At 40.9% G+C, this 17547-nt stretch overlaps 1 protein-coding gene across 1 annotated transcript in view; it reads right to left on the reverse strand.

The window, feature by feature from the left end:
• Nucleotides 1-17547, reverse strand: part of ZBTB20 (zinc finger and BTB domain containing 20) — a 45671-nt gene that overhangs the window by 8721 nt on the left and 19403 nt on the right. The window contains exon 2 of the mRNA XM_007947845.2: nucleotides 2996-4600. Coding sequence (XP_007946036.2) covers nucleotides 2996-4580 — 1585 coding nt within the window. The 5' untranslated portion in view covers nucleotides 4581-4600. The remainder of the gene's footprint in view (nucleotides 1-2995; nucleotides 4601-17547) is intronic.

Genomic DNA, 17547 nt, shown 5'->3' on the forward strand with positions numbered 1-17547 from the left:
AAAAAAAAAAAAAAAAAAGTTTTCCCAAGAATTTGGAGAGCACTTTGTTTGGAAACATGGGCCACAGTACATCCTGGGCCTGGATTTATTCCATATGCTCAGGTGGTTTTGCCTTTTGAAGATCCAGACCAGCTGTTCTTGAACTTTGTTAGTTATAGACCCTTTCAATTGCACAAAAGTCTCAACAGACAGAGGGCCTCTCCAAATTGCTACTGCCAAATAATTATGGGGTGAGTTATGAGTGTTGCTTCTTTTAAACGAGGTGTTTAAATGATGCACACATATTACTAATTGTTCCTAGTTGTGGTTATATTATACACAGCCATACTTAGTTTATTGAGGACTTTCAAAGTTTACCAGAGATCTGAAGACCACACCTGGAGAATAACTCAAATTTGGAAAACGACTTTACTTTCAGCTTTAGCATCTATGATGTCTAAATGTGCAAACCCGTTGCTAGTTTCTCATGGGAAAATCTTGCTATTTGGGTTAAACACAGAATCTTTCATTGGAGAAATGCATTTGTTGATGAAAAAAAAGAATTTTTGATGGTACACTGAAAAGTTTATGTTGTAAATTTAGAGGCCTTTTTCAATATATAATCTAAAAGGGTGTGTGAATTTGATACCATATGTCTACTAGAAAAGATGCCCAGAAGGGGACAGTCAGATAAATCTATAGACCCAAGACCAGCAATGCAAACTTGGACTAAGGAGACAGTTCTACAAGTGATCTATTTGCCCCTAATCCTTAATATGATGGTTTGTAAGACAACTATTCAGAGGATGAAAGAACATCATATAAGTGAGAGCACTCTGTAAACCATGACTTGCCACGTAAGCTAAAGATACTACTATTTGATTAAATAGCCTGATAAAGATGATACTCACATCATATGGAACATTTCCCTGGACTGAGCTCAAGTTATTAGTGTATATGTTTACCCCATTCAACACAGTGACTTGCTCAAAACAAAACAAACGCACTGCCATCAAGTTGATTGTGACTCATAGCCACTTGTATTGGGTTTCCAAGGTGGTAAATCTTTACAGAAGCAGACTGCATGATCTGTCTTCTGTGGAGCAGCTGGTGGGTTTGAACCACCAACCTTTATGTCAACAGCCAAATGCCTTAACCACCAGAGCTCCTTAGTGACTCACTACTACCTGATTTTCTCTCTATCCTCAGTAGTAAATCACTATGTTTATTTGAAGATGTGAAAATTAAGACCAAGTGATTCACCTGAAAATACATATATTGAATTATATAATGTTCCAACTTAAGTAGAACTGCAAAGGCGGCAATGTTCATTGTAACTAATGCTCTATTTGGGTTGCTCATTTCCATGCTGTGTAACTTGTCTGTTGCTCTCCTTCCCTGCTATTTCTCAATTTAAACTTACCTGCTTTGTGTCCTATCCCTCAGATTCATGACCTGAGACATAAGGTTACTTTGAGAAACTAATTTGTTTTCATGTATCATAGTTCAAGTATGTACTTTTTCTCAGGCAACTTAATTGTCATTTAACAGGGATATTCTGGAACCAGAGGTTTACCAGAAGAGTGACACTCATGATAGAAACTTCAAATATTGTAAGCACCACTGGTGGTGGGTGTTTTTAGGAATAAGAAAATCTATGTGGAATCACATCACCTTGTAGTCACTGATCTGGAAAAGAATCTGTGGAGCTAGGAAAAAGCGCTGGTTGGGAGGCCAGGAGATCTTAGCTGTAGAATCATAGAATCGGGGGATGAAACGCTGTATTGCCGAACAATCCACACCTCTGCATTGTTCCTACCAAACGGTCATCCAATCTCTCCTTGAATACTTGTAATCACAGGGAACTCACTCCCTTTGGAGACAGTCTATCCTATCTTAGAGGAGCTCTGGCTGCTGAAAAAAATTGTCTTTTATTGATTTTGGGGAAAAAAAAATCTCCTTAGAGCTTCCAATCCTTGGTCTAGTTCTACCTTTTAGAGTCAAATAGAATAAACTTAATGTCTCTTCCTCCCAACATCTTAATAACTACCATTTTATAGAGTGTTGATTATATGACAGAAACTGTTGTAAGCACTTCATACATAAATTCATTTAACCTTAGAATCACTACAATTAGTAAAGTGTATCACTATTATCCCTATTTTATAGACAAGTAAACTGAAGTATAGAAAGGTTAAGTAACTGTCCCACGATGACAAATTCGGCAGTAGCTAAGCCTGAACTCAAACATGGTCAGTCTGGCTCCAGAGCTCAAGTTCACAACCACTACATCATGCTGCCTTTGATGCTCAAATATTGAAAATGATTTGGAGAGTCTTCACTTCTGCAGGCTGACCATCCCCAGCAGCTCAACCAAGGCTTTGTGTCCCTTTCTCATGCTAATAATGCTTCTCTGAATGTGTCCCAGTTAGTCCTTTTCTAAGGTAGTGTCTACAACAGACTGTTGTCTTTAGATTTAGAAAACAGATAATATTCAATAGAGAATAGAGTGAGTCTATCACCCTTCCTCACTTCAGGGATCATGAATGCAGCTAAGTTTGCCTCTGCTATTTTGTGGGCTCTTCATGCTAATGGCTCATATAGAAGTCACTACAGACTAATACATGTTCTGCCTGTGTAATTTTGGTCTATAAAGTGACTGAAATATATGACCTCCAAGGACTTTTGCAGTTCTGAATACGTATGACCAAAGAATGTATTGCAAACCTCAATGTCTATCGTCTATAAGGGATATTGTATCTGTAATTTTTTTTTTTTTTTTTAAATCAGGTTTTCCTATTTTGTCCTTCTTCATCAAGGGTTTCTGTGATTTTATCTTTGGGTGCTAGGGTGCTTTGTTCCTGAGATGGCACAGTTTGGGTGCTAGGAGATGGCATGTGGTGGAGTCTCCTTAAAATCTGAGAAGTAACTCAACACCTTCCATCCCCTCCCTGCCCCTCCCTTCCCATAGCCCCATTCACACCCCTGTACCAGGCCTCCTTGATCCTGCACTCACCTGTGTGAACGAACATGTGCTTGACATAATTCTGTTTGGCGGTGAAAGTCTTGTTGCAGAGAGTGCACTCATAAGGCTTTTTTTCGCCCTGCCCACTGGCTGTGCTGTGGCCTGCGGATGGGGCCAGGGGCTGTGGCGCTGGCAGCTGTGCAGTAAAGGTTGACAGGCCTGGCTGGGACACTGTCACAAACTGGGTCTGCTGGCCTGTCAGGGGCTGCGGCAGGCTGAAGAGGAAAGGCTTGGGGCCGCTGCCCGCGGGCTGGGTAGTGAAGAGGGCCGGCAGGTAGGTGTTGCCGGCTGTGCCTATGACCTGTGTGTTGCTGGTCAAGGTCAGAGGCATCCTCAGGTTGCTGGTGAGGGTTTCCGTCTGGCGTAAGTAGAGCTGGGTACTTGGCAAGGGCTGCCCAATGGATGTGTTGACCGAAGGCTGCTGCAAGACACTCTTGTCGGAGCTGTTGCTTACAGTGATGACTGTGTTGTCCATCTCCACCTCGTTGCTTCTCTCTGGGGAGGAGGCGCCTGTTTCTAGCTGGTGTGGCGGCGGGCCGCCCTCGGCAGGGGCTTCAGTGGCTTGCTCAGGTTGAATGGGTTCGGCCTGGTTGTCCCGCACTGCCCCAGCCCCGAACTGCTGCTCCACCGAGTCGGGCTCGGTACCTATGGAAGAGCTGACACCTGAGTCAAAGCTCTCACCCTTTGGCTCACTCTCGGTGCCCTCAGCCTGGTCGGTGTCTTCTGTGCACTCCTCGGATTCATTGCGCTCCAAGATCTGCACCCTCTGCTGTCCATAGTAGTCATAATCGTCCTCCATCTCCTGTTTGATGTGGATGTTGCCCACCAAGGTCTGGATGCGCACGGGCCGGGGTTGCTTGCGGCAGTGCGTCGTCTCGGGTGTGGTAGACAGATAGCGCTCCATCTGCTGCGAGCGCTCATGGATGCGTGTTATCCAGCTGGGGTCTTCAATGTGGTGGTCGCGGGGTAGGCCAAGGGCTGTCTCATGGTGGCTAACCACTGCACCGCTGTAGAAGGAGCGCTCACCGCTGCCGTTCTGCATGGAGCACGCGTAGAGCGCAGAGTAGATCCTGTCCACGCTGTGCTGTGAGTGGCTCTGCAAGTAGCCCGACTCCGTGTCACTGCTCTGGCCCGATGTGCCTGACTCAGGAGTGCCTCGTGGTGTGTCCTGGCCTGAGTCCTGGATCCCAGGGAACACATCGCCCACATTCTGCGACACAATGCGCGTGCACTCGTCTATGACAGTTTTGATCTGCAGGATGCTGGCGGCCGTGAGGATCTGCAGGGCTTCTGACTGCGAGACACGCAACACACCGCTGTACATGAAGTCAATGAGCTTTTGCACAGACTGCACTGATACCACAGACGGGATCTCAATATCGCTGTAGCCCAGAAGCAGCTTGTCCTGGAAGAAGGGGCTGCCGGCGGCCAGCACACAGCGGTGGGCACGCAGCATGCTCCCGTGGATGCGCACCGTCACGTCACAGAAGTGGCCACGGTTGCGCTGCTCGTTGAGGGTCTCGAGCACGGAATTGCTGAAGTTGTGAAGGTTGATGCTGTGAATGCGCTCGGTCATCCCCTTGCAACTGATGTCACCTGCAGCACGGCAAAACAGACAAAACACAGTATGGGTGAGCTGTCTAGCTGTCTTCCTAATACCTAGGGCTCAGCTGGGTAATGCTAACCGTTCCCAGAAGCAGACCGGAACAGGGTTCTGTGGCGAGATGAACAGGGAACAAGTCACAGGGATAATGGCCCAGTGAAACAAAGCTTTGAATATTTTGGCCTAGTGCCTAAGGCATCTGACTGCTAACTAGAAGGCTGACGGTTCAAATCCACAGGCCATTCCTCCGAAGGAAGGTTGGGCAATCTACTTCCATAGTGATACCACCTGGGAAACCCAAGGAAGGGTCACTATGAGTTGGGTCTGATTCGAGTGCACATAGCAACAAAAAAATAGCCAGATAGTTGGCTATTTTAACAACTTCAACAGAGAAGAAATGATAGGCAAATGGAAGACTTGTACTTATGGAACTCTCTACCTAAGCACAGGACTTGTGGGGAAGCTTATATATCTCTCCAGTTCACTGAAGTTCCTTATCTTATTCACAGGAAAAATGTTCAAATAAATAAATAAATAAATAATCTTGGCCTATCAATTCATATAGCACTTTACAAAATAATAATAATAATAATAATACCCTACATGATGTATGCAAAAACTCATCTCAGGCTAAGCTGTTCACCAAATAGCTGCTGCCTTGTTTTCCAGGTGAAGGATGGGCTCACCTATGCTAACTACAGGGGCACCTGCCCTCTGCTTTCAGTATCTACACATTCTTGCCCTCATTGGCAATCTTTTTGAGCATTTTCTTGGGTGGCTATATGTGATATGGGTGATTTTCTGAATTTTCTGAGGTGTAATGACAAAGAAATGCTAAAAAGGTTAGAGAGGCAGTGTTGACCCTGGAAAGTAAGGTGCACTAGGTGATCACATTTATCATTGAAACCAGGCACTTTTAAGCATGAAAAGGAGCACTGTTAATAATTAGGCCAGGACAGTGGGAGGAAAGAGAACTGTTAATAATTAGTCCAGGACGGCAGGAGCAAACCAGGACAGGGATAGATGATCACCCTAGGTAATAGCCACACTCCATCCATTTGCTAGAGGGGTGTATCTAACAGCTTCCACTCTGAGGAAACAACATATAGCTACTTGGAGGATGTGGATGGTCTGACCCATTGCCACTCATATACTTCAGGCTGATAAGAGATAATGTTGCAACATTTAAATAACAGTTTTTTTAAAAAAGAAGGTGGCTGCAGCACTAAGTCTTAATTTTTTCCTATTCTATGTCACCTCTCTGATGTCTCTAAAGATTTCTTCTCTTCAAGCCACTGTTTTCCTATTTTCTATTGGATTCCTCATTTCTCACTTTCACAATTTCTAAGATATCTGCTTGGGAGAAGAAAGTAAGTGGGTTTCCAAAGCGAGGTGGCCTGAGTACTGATTGTTGGCCCAAGACCCACATCCTTTTGTGCTGTGAGAAATAACCCCAGAGGTGATGGCCTGCAGTGGTGAGGAATGCCCAACTCCTCAAGTTCTTTCTCCTTCGCTTTAGGATAGAGAAACTACTCAGAAGTGTGAGCTCATCTGGCTTCTCAGCTGTGCCTCACTTGGTCTCCTCATCCTGTCTGAGGCTCAGTCAGTGTGACTACACCTTTTTATATACTATTCATTTCCTTTGTTCCCTTCTTTACACATATACAACCTTAAGTATATACACTTAACTTCATAAATGCATACAGGCTCTAGGTTCATGTTCAGTCATACTATTTGCACTAATTTCTATATGAGAATTTTTTGTTTCAACTTTCATCAGGTGTGTTATTTGCCTAAAATACTGCATTAGGCTGCAACTTCTATCTTTTTCACTTAAATAAAACAGAATCTCTTTGCCAGATTGAAGAATGATAGTAAATCCTTTTAACTGTGCTAACAGAAAATATGACCCAAGAAGAAGACATCAATAACCCAGGAAGGGATGTGTAGGGAGTTAACAGATCAAATTCCAAGTTCTTGCTGGGTTACCCATGCATGTGAACCACAATAAGAATAACAAGAACAAACATCTTTTTAGAGCTTTAGTGCATGTCAAGTGCTGTTTTATTTTATATATGTTATTTCATTAAATCCTCAAGACAGCCTTATGAAGTAGGTAGCATTATTATCTCCACTTTATAAATAAGGAAGCTGAGGCCAGATAAATTAATAAACTTGTCCAAGGCCACATGGGCAATAGATGGTACAGCAGGCATTTGAACCCAGGCTCTAGAGTCCATACTCTTAACTGCTTCTGTAAACCACATGCCTTGCTCTTGAATGACCATTATATATTCATGGATCTGCTGTAAACTTGTGTGAAAGGGTTTGTCTACTTCTCCCTCCAGAGACTTCTTTACCAATCAGTGACTTAGCGTGGCTCTCATGTTTCCAGACCTTGAGGCTTCATCATAGTCCTACTCATTTAACTTAAGGGACTTTTAAAAGTTTATAGATGGAACAATGCAAGAAATAAAATAACTCTCCCTGGCACTAAAGAGTAGAGTTTTTGGTATATAATTTTACTATCATGAAGACCTGTTTTATTTAAGTAAAACAGCAAGCAGTAAAAGTGGTGGCATCTGTGATAAAATCCCCATCCCGGACTAGAAGTCATTACTTTATTTTTGACAGATTTGTTTGAAAAAGTTTTCCTACACAAGTGAAAACCCTCTTTAAACACATATTTTCTTATAGCATTCACCAATCACAGTGTTACCGTGAGAGATGTCACGTAGGACAGAGTTGTCTTTCAGAAAATTCCAGGAAAAAGTTCTATCATAATTATCATAATAATTAATATCCATGTAGTGTTTTCCAGTCTACAAAACACTTTCACATGCAATATCTTATTTACTTTTTACAACAATCCTATAGGTTTTCAGGACAGGTATCATTCCAATTTGACATAAGAGGAAATTGTGTCTCTAAGTGTCAAATGATTTGCCCTATATTTTACGCATCTAGTAAGTGGCAGGACTGCCCAAATGTAGCTTGGACTGCCTAAAGATCTCAGTCCATCCTGATTCTTAGGATATAGTAGTAACAATAAAGGCACTAGATGTGATGATGAAGGTTCTTTTTGAGATGGGAAATGGTCAACAGCAAAAGCTGTGATATAACATACATTCACTCACACACTGCCCCACACACATATATTCACAGTGGTATCACTGGAGGGTACAGGGGGTGCAGACTGCACTGAGTGTCACTGTCAGAGGGGATGACAACAAAATGATGGTCTGTAAATTTTTTGTGCAGTGTTTCACCAGAAATTATTATTATTATTCAATAAAAATACCACTGTCATTAGTTATAACAACAGAATATTTTTCATAAGCCCAGCTGACATGTATCAGTATACCTACAAGGCTAAAACTCTATGTCAATTTACTTTTTGAACCTTCTAATGTGCTCCTGGGAGCTCTGGTAGCATAGTGGCTAAGGCACTTGACTGCTAACCAGAAGGCTGGCGGTTCAAACCCACCAGCCACTCCTCGGAAGGAAGGTTGGGCAATCCTACTTCCGTAGTGATACTGCCTCGGAAACCCAAGGAGGGGTCGCTATGAGTCGGGTCCGACTCGACGGCACATAACAACAACAACAACAATGTGCTCCTGCCAGAGCTGTCATTATTACCCAATTACAACGAAGCTTCCACTCCCCTGGTTTCATCTGTATGCACTACAATCAAGTACCACTGTCCTTGGTTGCTGCAGGTATTTTTATAGTTGCTGCTCTAGCTACAATACTGTGGTAGTTAGTATTTATGAAACTGTATCAATAACTTTTCTTGAGAATGAAGTAGTAATTAAAGGAAAAGAAGGAAAAAAATTAAAAAAAGGCTTCTAGTCAGTTACTAATAATGTAACTAATAATGTTGTAATTCAATGTAGAAAGATTTGATAAAACAATGTTGCTAGTATTCATATAATCCAAGAAATAGTATATTTAAGCAATTTCCAACCATATTTTTTTAAATCACATATTATTCTACAATTAAAATTGCCAATAAACATTACTAAAGATTTTGTTCTACACCACCAGAGCTCATATAGAGTTTTTGGGGTACAGGAGGAAGTCTGTGTTGGGGGGAATGTGACACCATGAGCTATTACACTGGGTGACAGTAACCCTCTTGATGCCACTGTACATACAATGTTATCAAAGAATTCAAACTGCTTGTTTGATTGAACTAGATTGCAAATCTAGTCCATTTAAACAATCAGGCAATACTGTAGAAGTGATCACAAAAATGTCTTTTAAACAGTCTGAGTTATAATTATTGTAATGTTGTCACCACCAATTCTATTAAAAACCATAGAGACAGACTCAAACCTGCACAGATATACAACCTGACAAGCTGAGTTGTATTTTTTTTTTTTTTTTTAATAAGAAATACAAGCTTTCAACAGCTCAATGAGTATGCTGGCCCCACACTGCAGAGAGCAGACATTAAAGGCTGAATCCATTTTGCTGATATGGGTACAGACGCAATGGGGTCCCTGCGTCTCCATTCAAGTGTGCCTTGTGCCTCCAGTACACAAAGCTGAAGTAATTCCTTTCCCAGGCTCTCTTTTCTTTTTAACATTAGTACAGTGGGAAAAAGTTTCTGCCACAGCAAGGCAAAGTCCAGGCTTTTGTGAAACGTGTTCTTTTCATCCAGTGGGCATTAATGTATAGATTCCAATGGAATAAATCTGAAATACTCTACTGTAGAAGATTTTCCCCCCATTGAGAACAAATCTTGATTAGATGGTTATTCAGGGACTGGATAGGAAGGAAGGGTGTGAAAATGTGAATTCCATTCTTTCTTAGATTGGCACTGAATAGGCATTTGGGCTATTCAAGGGGAAAAAAAAACAACTCTCAATTCTTCAAAACCACAGAACTTTACATAGATTATGTGTATTTGGGGGATGCACTCTCTCCCCCTCCCCCAAATTCACAATGGGGTGAACACAGAACTGATGACAAAATGAAAATATGATTATATATATATATATATATATATATATATATACACACATACATACATACACACACACACACACACACATATATGTATAATTCTCTGTGTTTTCAACTAACAACCTACTTTCGTTTCACCAGAGTAAAAATATGGAGTTATTTATATAATGGCATTCACTAGATGCATGCAAGGAACTGGACCACTGAAAGTGATGGTGTATGCTAAGTGACTGTACTCTATACAAAAGACAATATGGCTGGGGCAGGGGTGAGTAACGAAGGGAAAATTTGCTTGTGATGAAATAGGCGATAGAGGGCCTGGCTCTCCGTTTTATAGGCACCCCCTCCTGCCTGTCCCTTAAGCTGTGGGGTTCCAGGGAGAGGACTTAGCATGAGAATAAAAAACTGCTGTGCACAAGGGAAAATGAACAAGAAAGGAAACAGCAGGCAATACAATCTCTTTTAATTAGGTGTGAAATCCAGTCCTTTCTCAGTCAGGAGAGCAAAAGAATATATAAAATGAGACTAGTGCAAGGGTGAGGTGCTATAGAGGGGAGATGGGAATTTGAAGTCCCTGTGACTTGGGGGAAGCATCAGCTCTCAAATTAAAACCAACATAAATTTCGGTCAAATCAATGGGACTAAGTCAAATGGCAAGGTTGAAAAGCCCTTGAGCATTCAATCTGGGGCACCAGGCTCAGATGAGGTAAGGGGGTCAGCATATGAAACAGGGCTAGGGTGCTTAGGGTACCCAGGCCTCCACAACCCAGCCTCATACAGCTTGCCCTTTCTACACAGTACCTTAATACCTTTCTCATGCTGAGGTTTTTTCTATATCAGACCATTAATGATGATTTAAAGCTATCACAGTTACCTAGTTGGACACACTTGGAATGGACCAATCCTCTCTGGAGCAAGCCGGGATACATGTGGTAACTCAGGCTCTGACTTGTCAAACTGTCATCCCCTGCCCTGCCAGGGCAAGACCCCTACCCACCTATATGCTGAGGGAGGTCCTGATGATCCCTTAGACTGTAGGAAGCATGCAGCTTGCTTGCTCATAGGGTTTACCATGCAGCACAGATGATCCTTCACCTTCCTCACCTGTCTCACCGGCAGCCTCACAATATTTGCAGGGTAGCTGGGAGCACTGGGGAAATCACCTATGCAAGAGGGAAGTGGCAGAGAGAAGACTTCTTTCTCCTAGCAAATTCCAGCTGCCATTGCACCTGTACGTGGACCATGGAAGGGTCATCAGCCTGTAGGAAGGAGAGCTGCACTGCTTTATGCTCCCATTCCCAGATGAACATGGAGATTAAGTGGCACATCTCTCAGTTTCTTCTCTATTACCAGATTGTCTGAGCCCAGAATGCAGGAACCATCAGAAATTTCATCGCATATTTTAGCCACTGGTTATAGAACCCTTCTCATAAAACATAAATCAGTTATTCAACTTTCAGAATTGACTTTCAAGCATTTTTTTAAGGAATAGGGAACTTATGAAAGTCAGGCACTGCCTCTATGTATTTTGTAATTACTGCTAATTATTTTAGCAGGCAAAGACATTAAAATTACAAGCTTGTTTAAAGTGTTGAAGTTATATTTATATATTACATAATTAATATTACAAATACACAAATATTTGTATATGTATGTACATATTCAAATGTAAATGTTCTATAAATTATACTGATGATCTCAGTATTGTGGTTGGATATTGTCTTTCATATTACTTGAATTTTCACTCATTCATGAAACATTTCTAGACCACACTTCAAGAATCTAAAGATCCTTTAAAAAATTTTATGTGGGCTTTAAGAGTTATCTACATTGTTTTTCATGAATGGGCACATTTATACTTTCATAGATATAATATCACTGGCTTTCATTAGAATCTTAAAGAGGTCCATGCTCCTTCCAAATTCAGATCCAGTGATTGAGATTCAAGTATTTCTCTTTAACTGCTCCCAAGTACTTTCAATAATCAAAGCCTCTAAAACGGATGCAACCTTCATGGCTGCAGAGCGTTCCATGCAAGTCTGATGCATCAGCCCTGTCAAGCTGATATTCCCCTTTTACTTAAGTTGAGCTGATGTTGTTTTAAATGATAAAGTCAACAATTTTAGCTAAAGTGGTTGCAGCTATCTTTCAGAAGAGAGATTTGTTTTTTTAATAAAAGGAGAATTGAAAGGGAAGAGAGAAAAATATAGATAAAATACTGATACTAGGTGAAACTTGGAGGAATATGGCAAGCTGTATAATTTTACAATTGCTGAAGTCAACCATTATTTACCAAAATTTGGTCTGAATCAGGTTGTTATCAGAATGGCTTCCCTTTGATAGCAAAAATCCATGTAAGAACTAGGAATCATTCTGTAACATTTTTGACTGTTAAATAGATAATGTGGTATAAATTGAATAAAAATTAAATACAAACTCAAAGAGCACTTCTAATCCTGCCAATAAAATGAATTCATCTGATTTGAGAGATTGACTCGAAAGCTCTCTGGTACTTTTATCAGGTGGCCTGCCTGCTGTCTGCCTGCCCAACACCCTCTCCTGTCCCCACCCCCCTCCCTCCCTCCTTCCTTTCCTCTCTTCCTCTGCTATTACATCATTAAGTGCCATGAAGCTTCAAGTATGAGAAACAAGGGAGCAAAATTGTGAACAGGGAACACATTTGCCTTATGACGCTCGGGCCCATCCCCAAATCTGGACTTAGCCTCCATTCCTGATCTCCTTTTCCTCTCTTTATCAAAACGTAAGAGCTTTAAATGAAGACTAGGAATAAATTGATAGATTTAATAGATAGATCAATTTTCAGGTCCAAAGAAAGGAACCATTCCAGAAAAAAATCTTTTCCTTTGGCCCTAGAGGCTCTCAGGTTTCCCACAGCCCGTCTTTGGTTTGAATTCATTGCAAATTAAGTCTGTTGTTACCTCTAAGAGGTATTAAGAAATGCCTGACTGTTTAAAAAATTGCAAATACAACTAACTTATGGAAGAAATTGCTTTCCAGGTCACTTAAATTTTCACTGATTCATTAGTGAAACATTTACTGAGAATGTTGTTGTTGTTGTTATGTGCCATCGAGTCAAACCCGACTCACAGCGACCCCTCCTTGGGTTTCCGAGGCAGTATCACTACGGAAGTAGGATTGCCCAGCTTTCCTTCTGAGGAGTGGCTGGTGGGTTTGAACCGCCAGCTGTCTGGTTTACTGAGAATACTACTGTGGAAAAGGACGCATAAGGGCACAGATGATTTGAAACCTAAAACAATGGAAGAACTTAATCCGAAAGGACCTCTTGTACTTGAAATATATATGAATCAATCAACTTCTCCCAGACCCTAGTGCCAAGAAAAGCTGTGTTCTGCTTTTATCTGTTTGGACCCTATGTTTCCCTCGTGGCTCTGTTTACGAGGAAGCTCACAATCAAAATTTAGGCCAAATTCTAGCATTTATGAAGGAATTTATAGTATGCTTTTCTATATAAAACTTACCCCCAGGCCCATGGTATTGTCAATTTCCTATTTTCCCTCTCTGATTTCTTCTTTATTTCTGCCCTCGACTCATCATGGCCCCACGAACAATGGAAGGAAACACTGTCTGGTCCTGGCTCATGCCTATCTATGATTGGCTGTGAATTGGACTGCTATGATCCACATGGTTTTCATTGGCTGATTTTTGGAAATAAGTCACCAGGCCTTTCTTTCTAATCTTAGTCTGGAAGCTCCACTGACACCTGTTCAGCATCCTAGCAACACACAAGCCTCCAGTGACAGATGGGTGATGACTGTTGAGGTGCACTGATGGGAACTGAAGCCAGGTCTTCCACATGGCAGGTGAGAATTCTACCACTGAAACACTACTGCCCCCCATTTTCTTTCTTCCTTTTGATTGTACATACCTCAGTTTATTGCCCTTTACTTAATTGAGCTCCGAAGATACTGTGCTTTTTAAAAATGGAAGATTTGTGGCATCCTTGTGTTGAGCAAGTCTATCGGCACCATTTTACCAACAGCACAGCATGTGCTCACTTCATGTCTCTATTACATTTTGGCATGGAGAATTCTGGTAAGTCTCACAACATTTCAAACTTTTTCATAATGCTATTTTGCACACTTCATAGGCTACAGTACAGTGTAAAGATAACTTTTACATTTACTGGAAAACCAAAAATTTCATGTGACTTGTTTTATTGAGATATTCACCTTATTGTGGTGGTCTAGAACTCAATCTGCATTATCTCTAAGGTACGCCTACATTTATTTTCTATATGTTTATTAATACCTTGAATGTTCTTTTAAGCAAAAGTATATCTCTGTAGTTATGAGGTGAGGATATAATTGAACAATTCATGAACAAGTAATTGAGTATCAACCAATGGCATCAAGTACAGAAATATGTTAGAACTTTAGTGTTAGGTATCATTAAACTACATTTTTTGAATTTCTGTGCTTTGAGCATCTGATTCCAATAGAATAAAACACTGAAAGTTCAAACACCTTCTTTCCCTCTCTTATAATACAGCTGTGAAAGCTGACTTTTAACTCTGTGAACAAAGGCATTGGATAGCTCTAATTCCAGACAACATTCTGAAAGGTACCTATGCCCTCATTCCAAAGTTTAAATGAAATGGCTCTTCTTGAGGAGAGAGAACCTGCTTGAACTAAAGAGAAAAGTCAATGAAATCTGAGGTTGATGTCTTTAAATCCTCTTATATTGTAAAGCTTTTCAGACATCTTTTTAGGAGTTTTTTTTTTTTTTTCTCTAAAGCTTTTTCCTTACAAATTTAGCTGCTGCCCTATTGTAACCTTTTCCTTTGTTCACTAAATCTGGGGAACAAAAAAACAGAGATGCTGCATCCGTGGGTGGGATACAAAAATGAACAAAAGGATCTACTTAAATTCACAAAGTTATGCAGTTTGAACTTGGCTTTGGGTAAGGTCTTAAAGAAGGATCTATATGTTCAAATGCATGGTTTCTAAGGATCCTTTATTTTGCATGGAAAGAAATGATGAATTTTGAAAGTAACTATATAAAAACCAGCATCTTCTTAGTTAGTAATTTGGTCTTCTTTTGATCTCGACATCATCATATAATTATTTTAAAGGAAAAACGAATTTTGGACTTCACTGAGTTCAAAGTGTAAGTATAACTCCTGGGAATGTCATTCCTTTGGAAAATATCAAGTAATGATGAAGGATAGTTAGGTAAGAAATTTAATTTTTTGACTTTGGGAAAACTTTTATCTGGACTTCAATGAGTGAGAAAACAGAGCCCCACAGTGTCATTTAAAAACCTGTTCTGACTAAAATAATCACAGAGCTTCCCAATTCACAGAACTTCCTTTAGTCCTCTGTCACACTGCTCTAAAACTGCTTTTGAAGCAAGTTTTCAAATTCATGCTCAAATGTTCTCTTTGCTTGAATCTTCCTGGGGAAAAAAAAAAAAAAATGCTTCCAACATGACAAGTGGTTTTCAAGCACAGCTCTGTTTGTTGGCAGGAGGGGCTTCAATATTTATCTATGGAAGGTGTGGCCTTGAGCCAGGACAGATTGTTCAGAAGTGAAAGCCTACTATCCTGATGCTGCTAGGAAAAGCCAAGGAAAAAGGTGAACCTCCTTTCTGAATAACTGCTTTCTGGAAGCACAAAGGTGATTGATTGCATGTGGACCAGTTAAAGAGAGTAACTGAAATTGTATCTCTTCTGCACACCCAGGGTGATGCATTATAGAACCAGGCACAACGCTTCCTTAAGAAAGAATGAGCTGTAAGTTCCTTTTTGGCTCATGCTGAAATGAAGAATAGCCTAAAGAAGTATTGTCTGATAGGACTCAAACCCTGGGAGGCACTGGTAAACATGATGAGGTAGAATGCATACTTCGTGAGAATTCAGTTACTAAGGAGTAAGGTATTACATTTTTATTTATTCTTTATATATTATAGTAAAAAAGACTTAAAGGTCAGAGATCTGAAGCTGTAAGAATATTTGCTAGTGATAGCTAACATTCTAACGATCTGATCTCACTTCATTGACTTGATTTGGTCTTGTTTTCTCTTTTTACCCTAAATAGACACCTGTGCTAATCCAAGAGGTTGGCCATTTTGCTATCATTTACATGTGTCACATTTATTCTTAATTCTCTTCTTTTGCTGAATTTATCCTGAGTTATGAAATTATTGGGCTTTCCCTACACACCAAATCTTATGTATTCTTCAAGAACCCTTATCAAAGTTCTTTCTTCTTTGTGAAACCTTAGATGCCTGGAGTCCATCTTAAGTCCATCTTAATTTCTCTCTTTTCTTAATTCCCACTAGTTGGCGAAGTAATAAACTGAGATACGAATTTCTGGTTCATTCCCACTGAATCAGAAAACTTTCATAATAATAAGGTAATTTTCCTCTGCCTTCACCTAAGGGTAAGAAGGGCCAAGCCTCTGCACACCTGTTCTGGGCTTGCTTGCCCCAGGGAGGTATGATTTCAGATCCTAACTCAAAAGTTAAGCCCTAAAGGCAAAGTCTTCAGACAAAGGTTTTGGGGAATCCAGGTTCACTGAGGGGGAATTAGCTGAGTTCTGCCTGGGGTGAGGAGATGCTTTGATGTTAGACCAAGATGTCCTGACTTGGGAGAAAGATAATCAGCTTCCTCTCAAATGGGGGAAGTTGTCAAGGTTTGAGGTCTCAGCTTGCACATCTCCTTTTAGAGTGATGTTGTTGTTGTTGTTGTTATGTGCCGTCGTCGAGTTAGGGTGATGGCTTCAGATAATTCTAGAGGCTGGGCATAAAAACACTGCCTTGAGAGGAACAGCAGTACACTGGTGGCTGTGCATATTTAGTGGTAAAGACCATTGTGAAGGGCTTCTCTGAACCCAGCTGATGCAGCAGTGATTGGCAGTCAGAAGGACCAGGCTCAGTGGTGTCTTTGTAGGGTAGACAAGTAACATCAATGACAGAGATCATCATGAATGAAGGAACAGGCCTTCCCTAGGTTTCAGGAGTCTTGTACAAGTCGAGGCAGGGGAAGGGAATCCCTAAAGTTGATTGAATTTCTTGCTAACTTAGAACCTTAGATTTGATTTAGAGGCAACTACAGGGAGCTCTGGTAGCATAGTGGCTAAGACACTTGCCTGCTAACCTGCTAACCAGACGGCTGGCGGTTCAAACCCACCAGCCACTCCTCGGAAGGAAGGTTGGGCAATCCTACTTCCGTAGTGATACTGCCTCGGAAACCCAAGGAGGGGTCGCTATGAGTCGGGGCCGACTTGATGGCACATAACAACAACAACAACAACAGGGAGGAAGTGGGAACAGAGCTGTTACATTGTGGGGAATTGCACTCAATGTCAGAAAACAAAATGTGTATGAATTGCCGTATGGAAAAATGATTTGCTCTGTAAACTTTCACCCAAATAAGGAAATGTTTCTCACACCTGAATGGAACAAATTGAAAGTTATTGCTCATGTACCACAGAATTCAATGTATCAGAATAGTGTAATCTCTTTCCTTTTAAAAAAAAAAAAAAATTTTTCGTCTGTTTTGTTTCTATAAGATCCCTGAAGGCTAGTACTTTGTGTTGCTATAATTACAGCTATAACTTTATAACTACAAATACAAATGTGTGTGTGTGTGTGTGTGTGTGTGTTTGGATTACTCATACTGCCCAGCACATTTCTTGACATTAAGTAGATCCTGGCTGTGTCGACATATGCTGCAGACCCAGGAGGTCTTTCTGGTCCCTGATGTTGTGTGTAATGCTTTTCTCCCAACCTTTATTACCTTATGCTGTTGTATCAGGGTACATTGATGGTCCTATTTTAGGTATGAATTTAAGGTCAAAGGTAATGGGGTTTTTAATCTGTTCACCAACTTCCCACACACTGTGCTCATTCACTTACGATTCCTGACACATGCCATTCTATTATTCCCATTTCCCTGATTCAATTTTCCCCAAGCAACAGCTCACTG

This window comes from Orycteropus afer, unplaced genomic scaffold (genome assembly GCF_000298275.1).
Source record: "Orycteropus afer afer isolate SDZICR_OR568_19922 unplaced genomic scaffold, OryAfe1.0 scaffold00195, whole genome shotgun sequence".
In the NCBI taxonomy this organism is placed as follows: Eukaryota; Metazoa; Chordata; class Mammalia; order Tubulidentata; family Orycteropodidae; genus Orycteropus; species Orycteropus afer.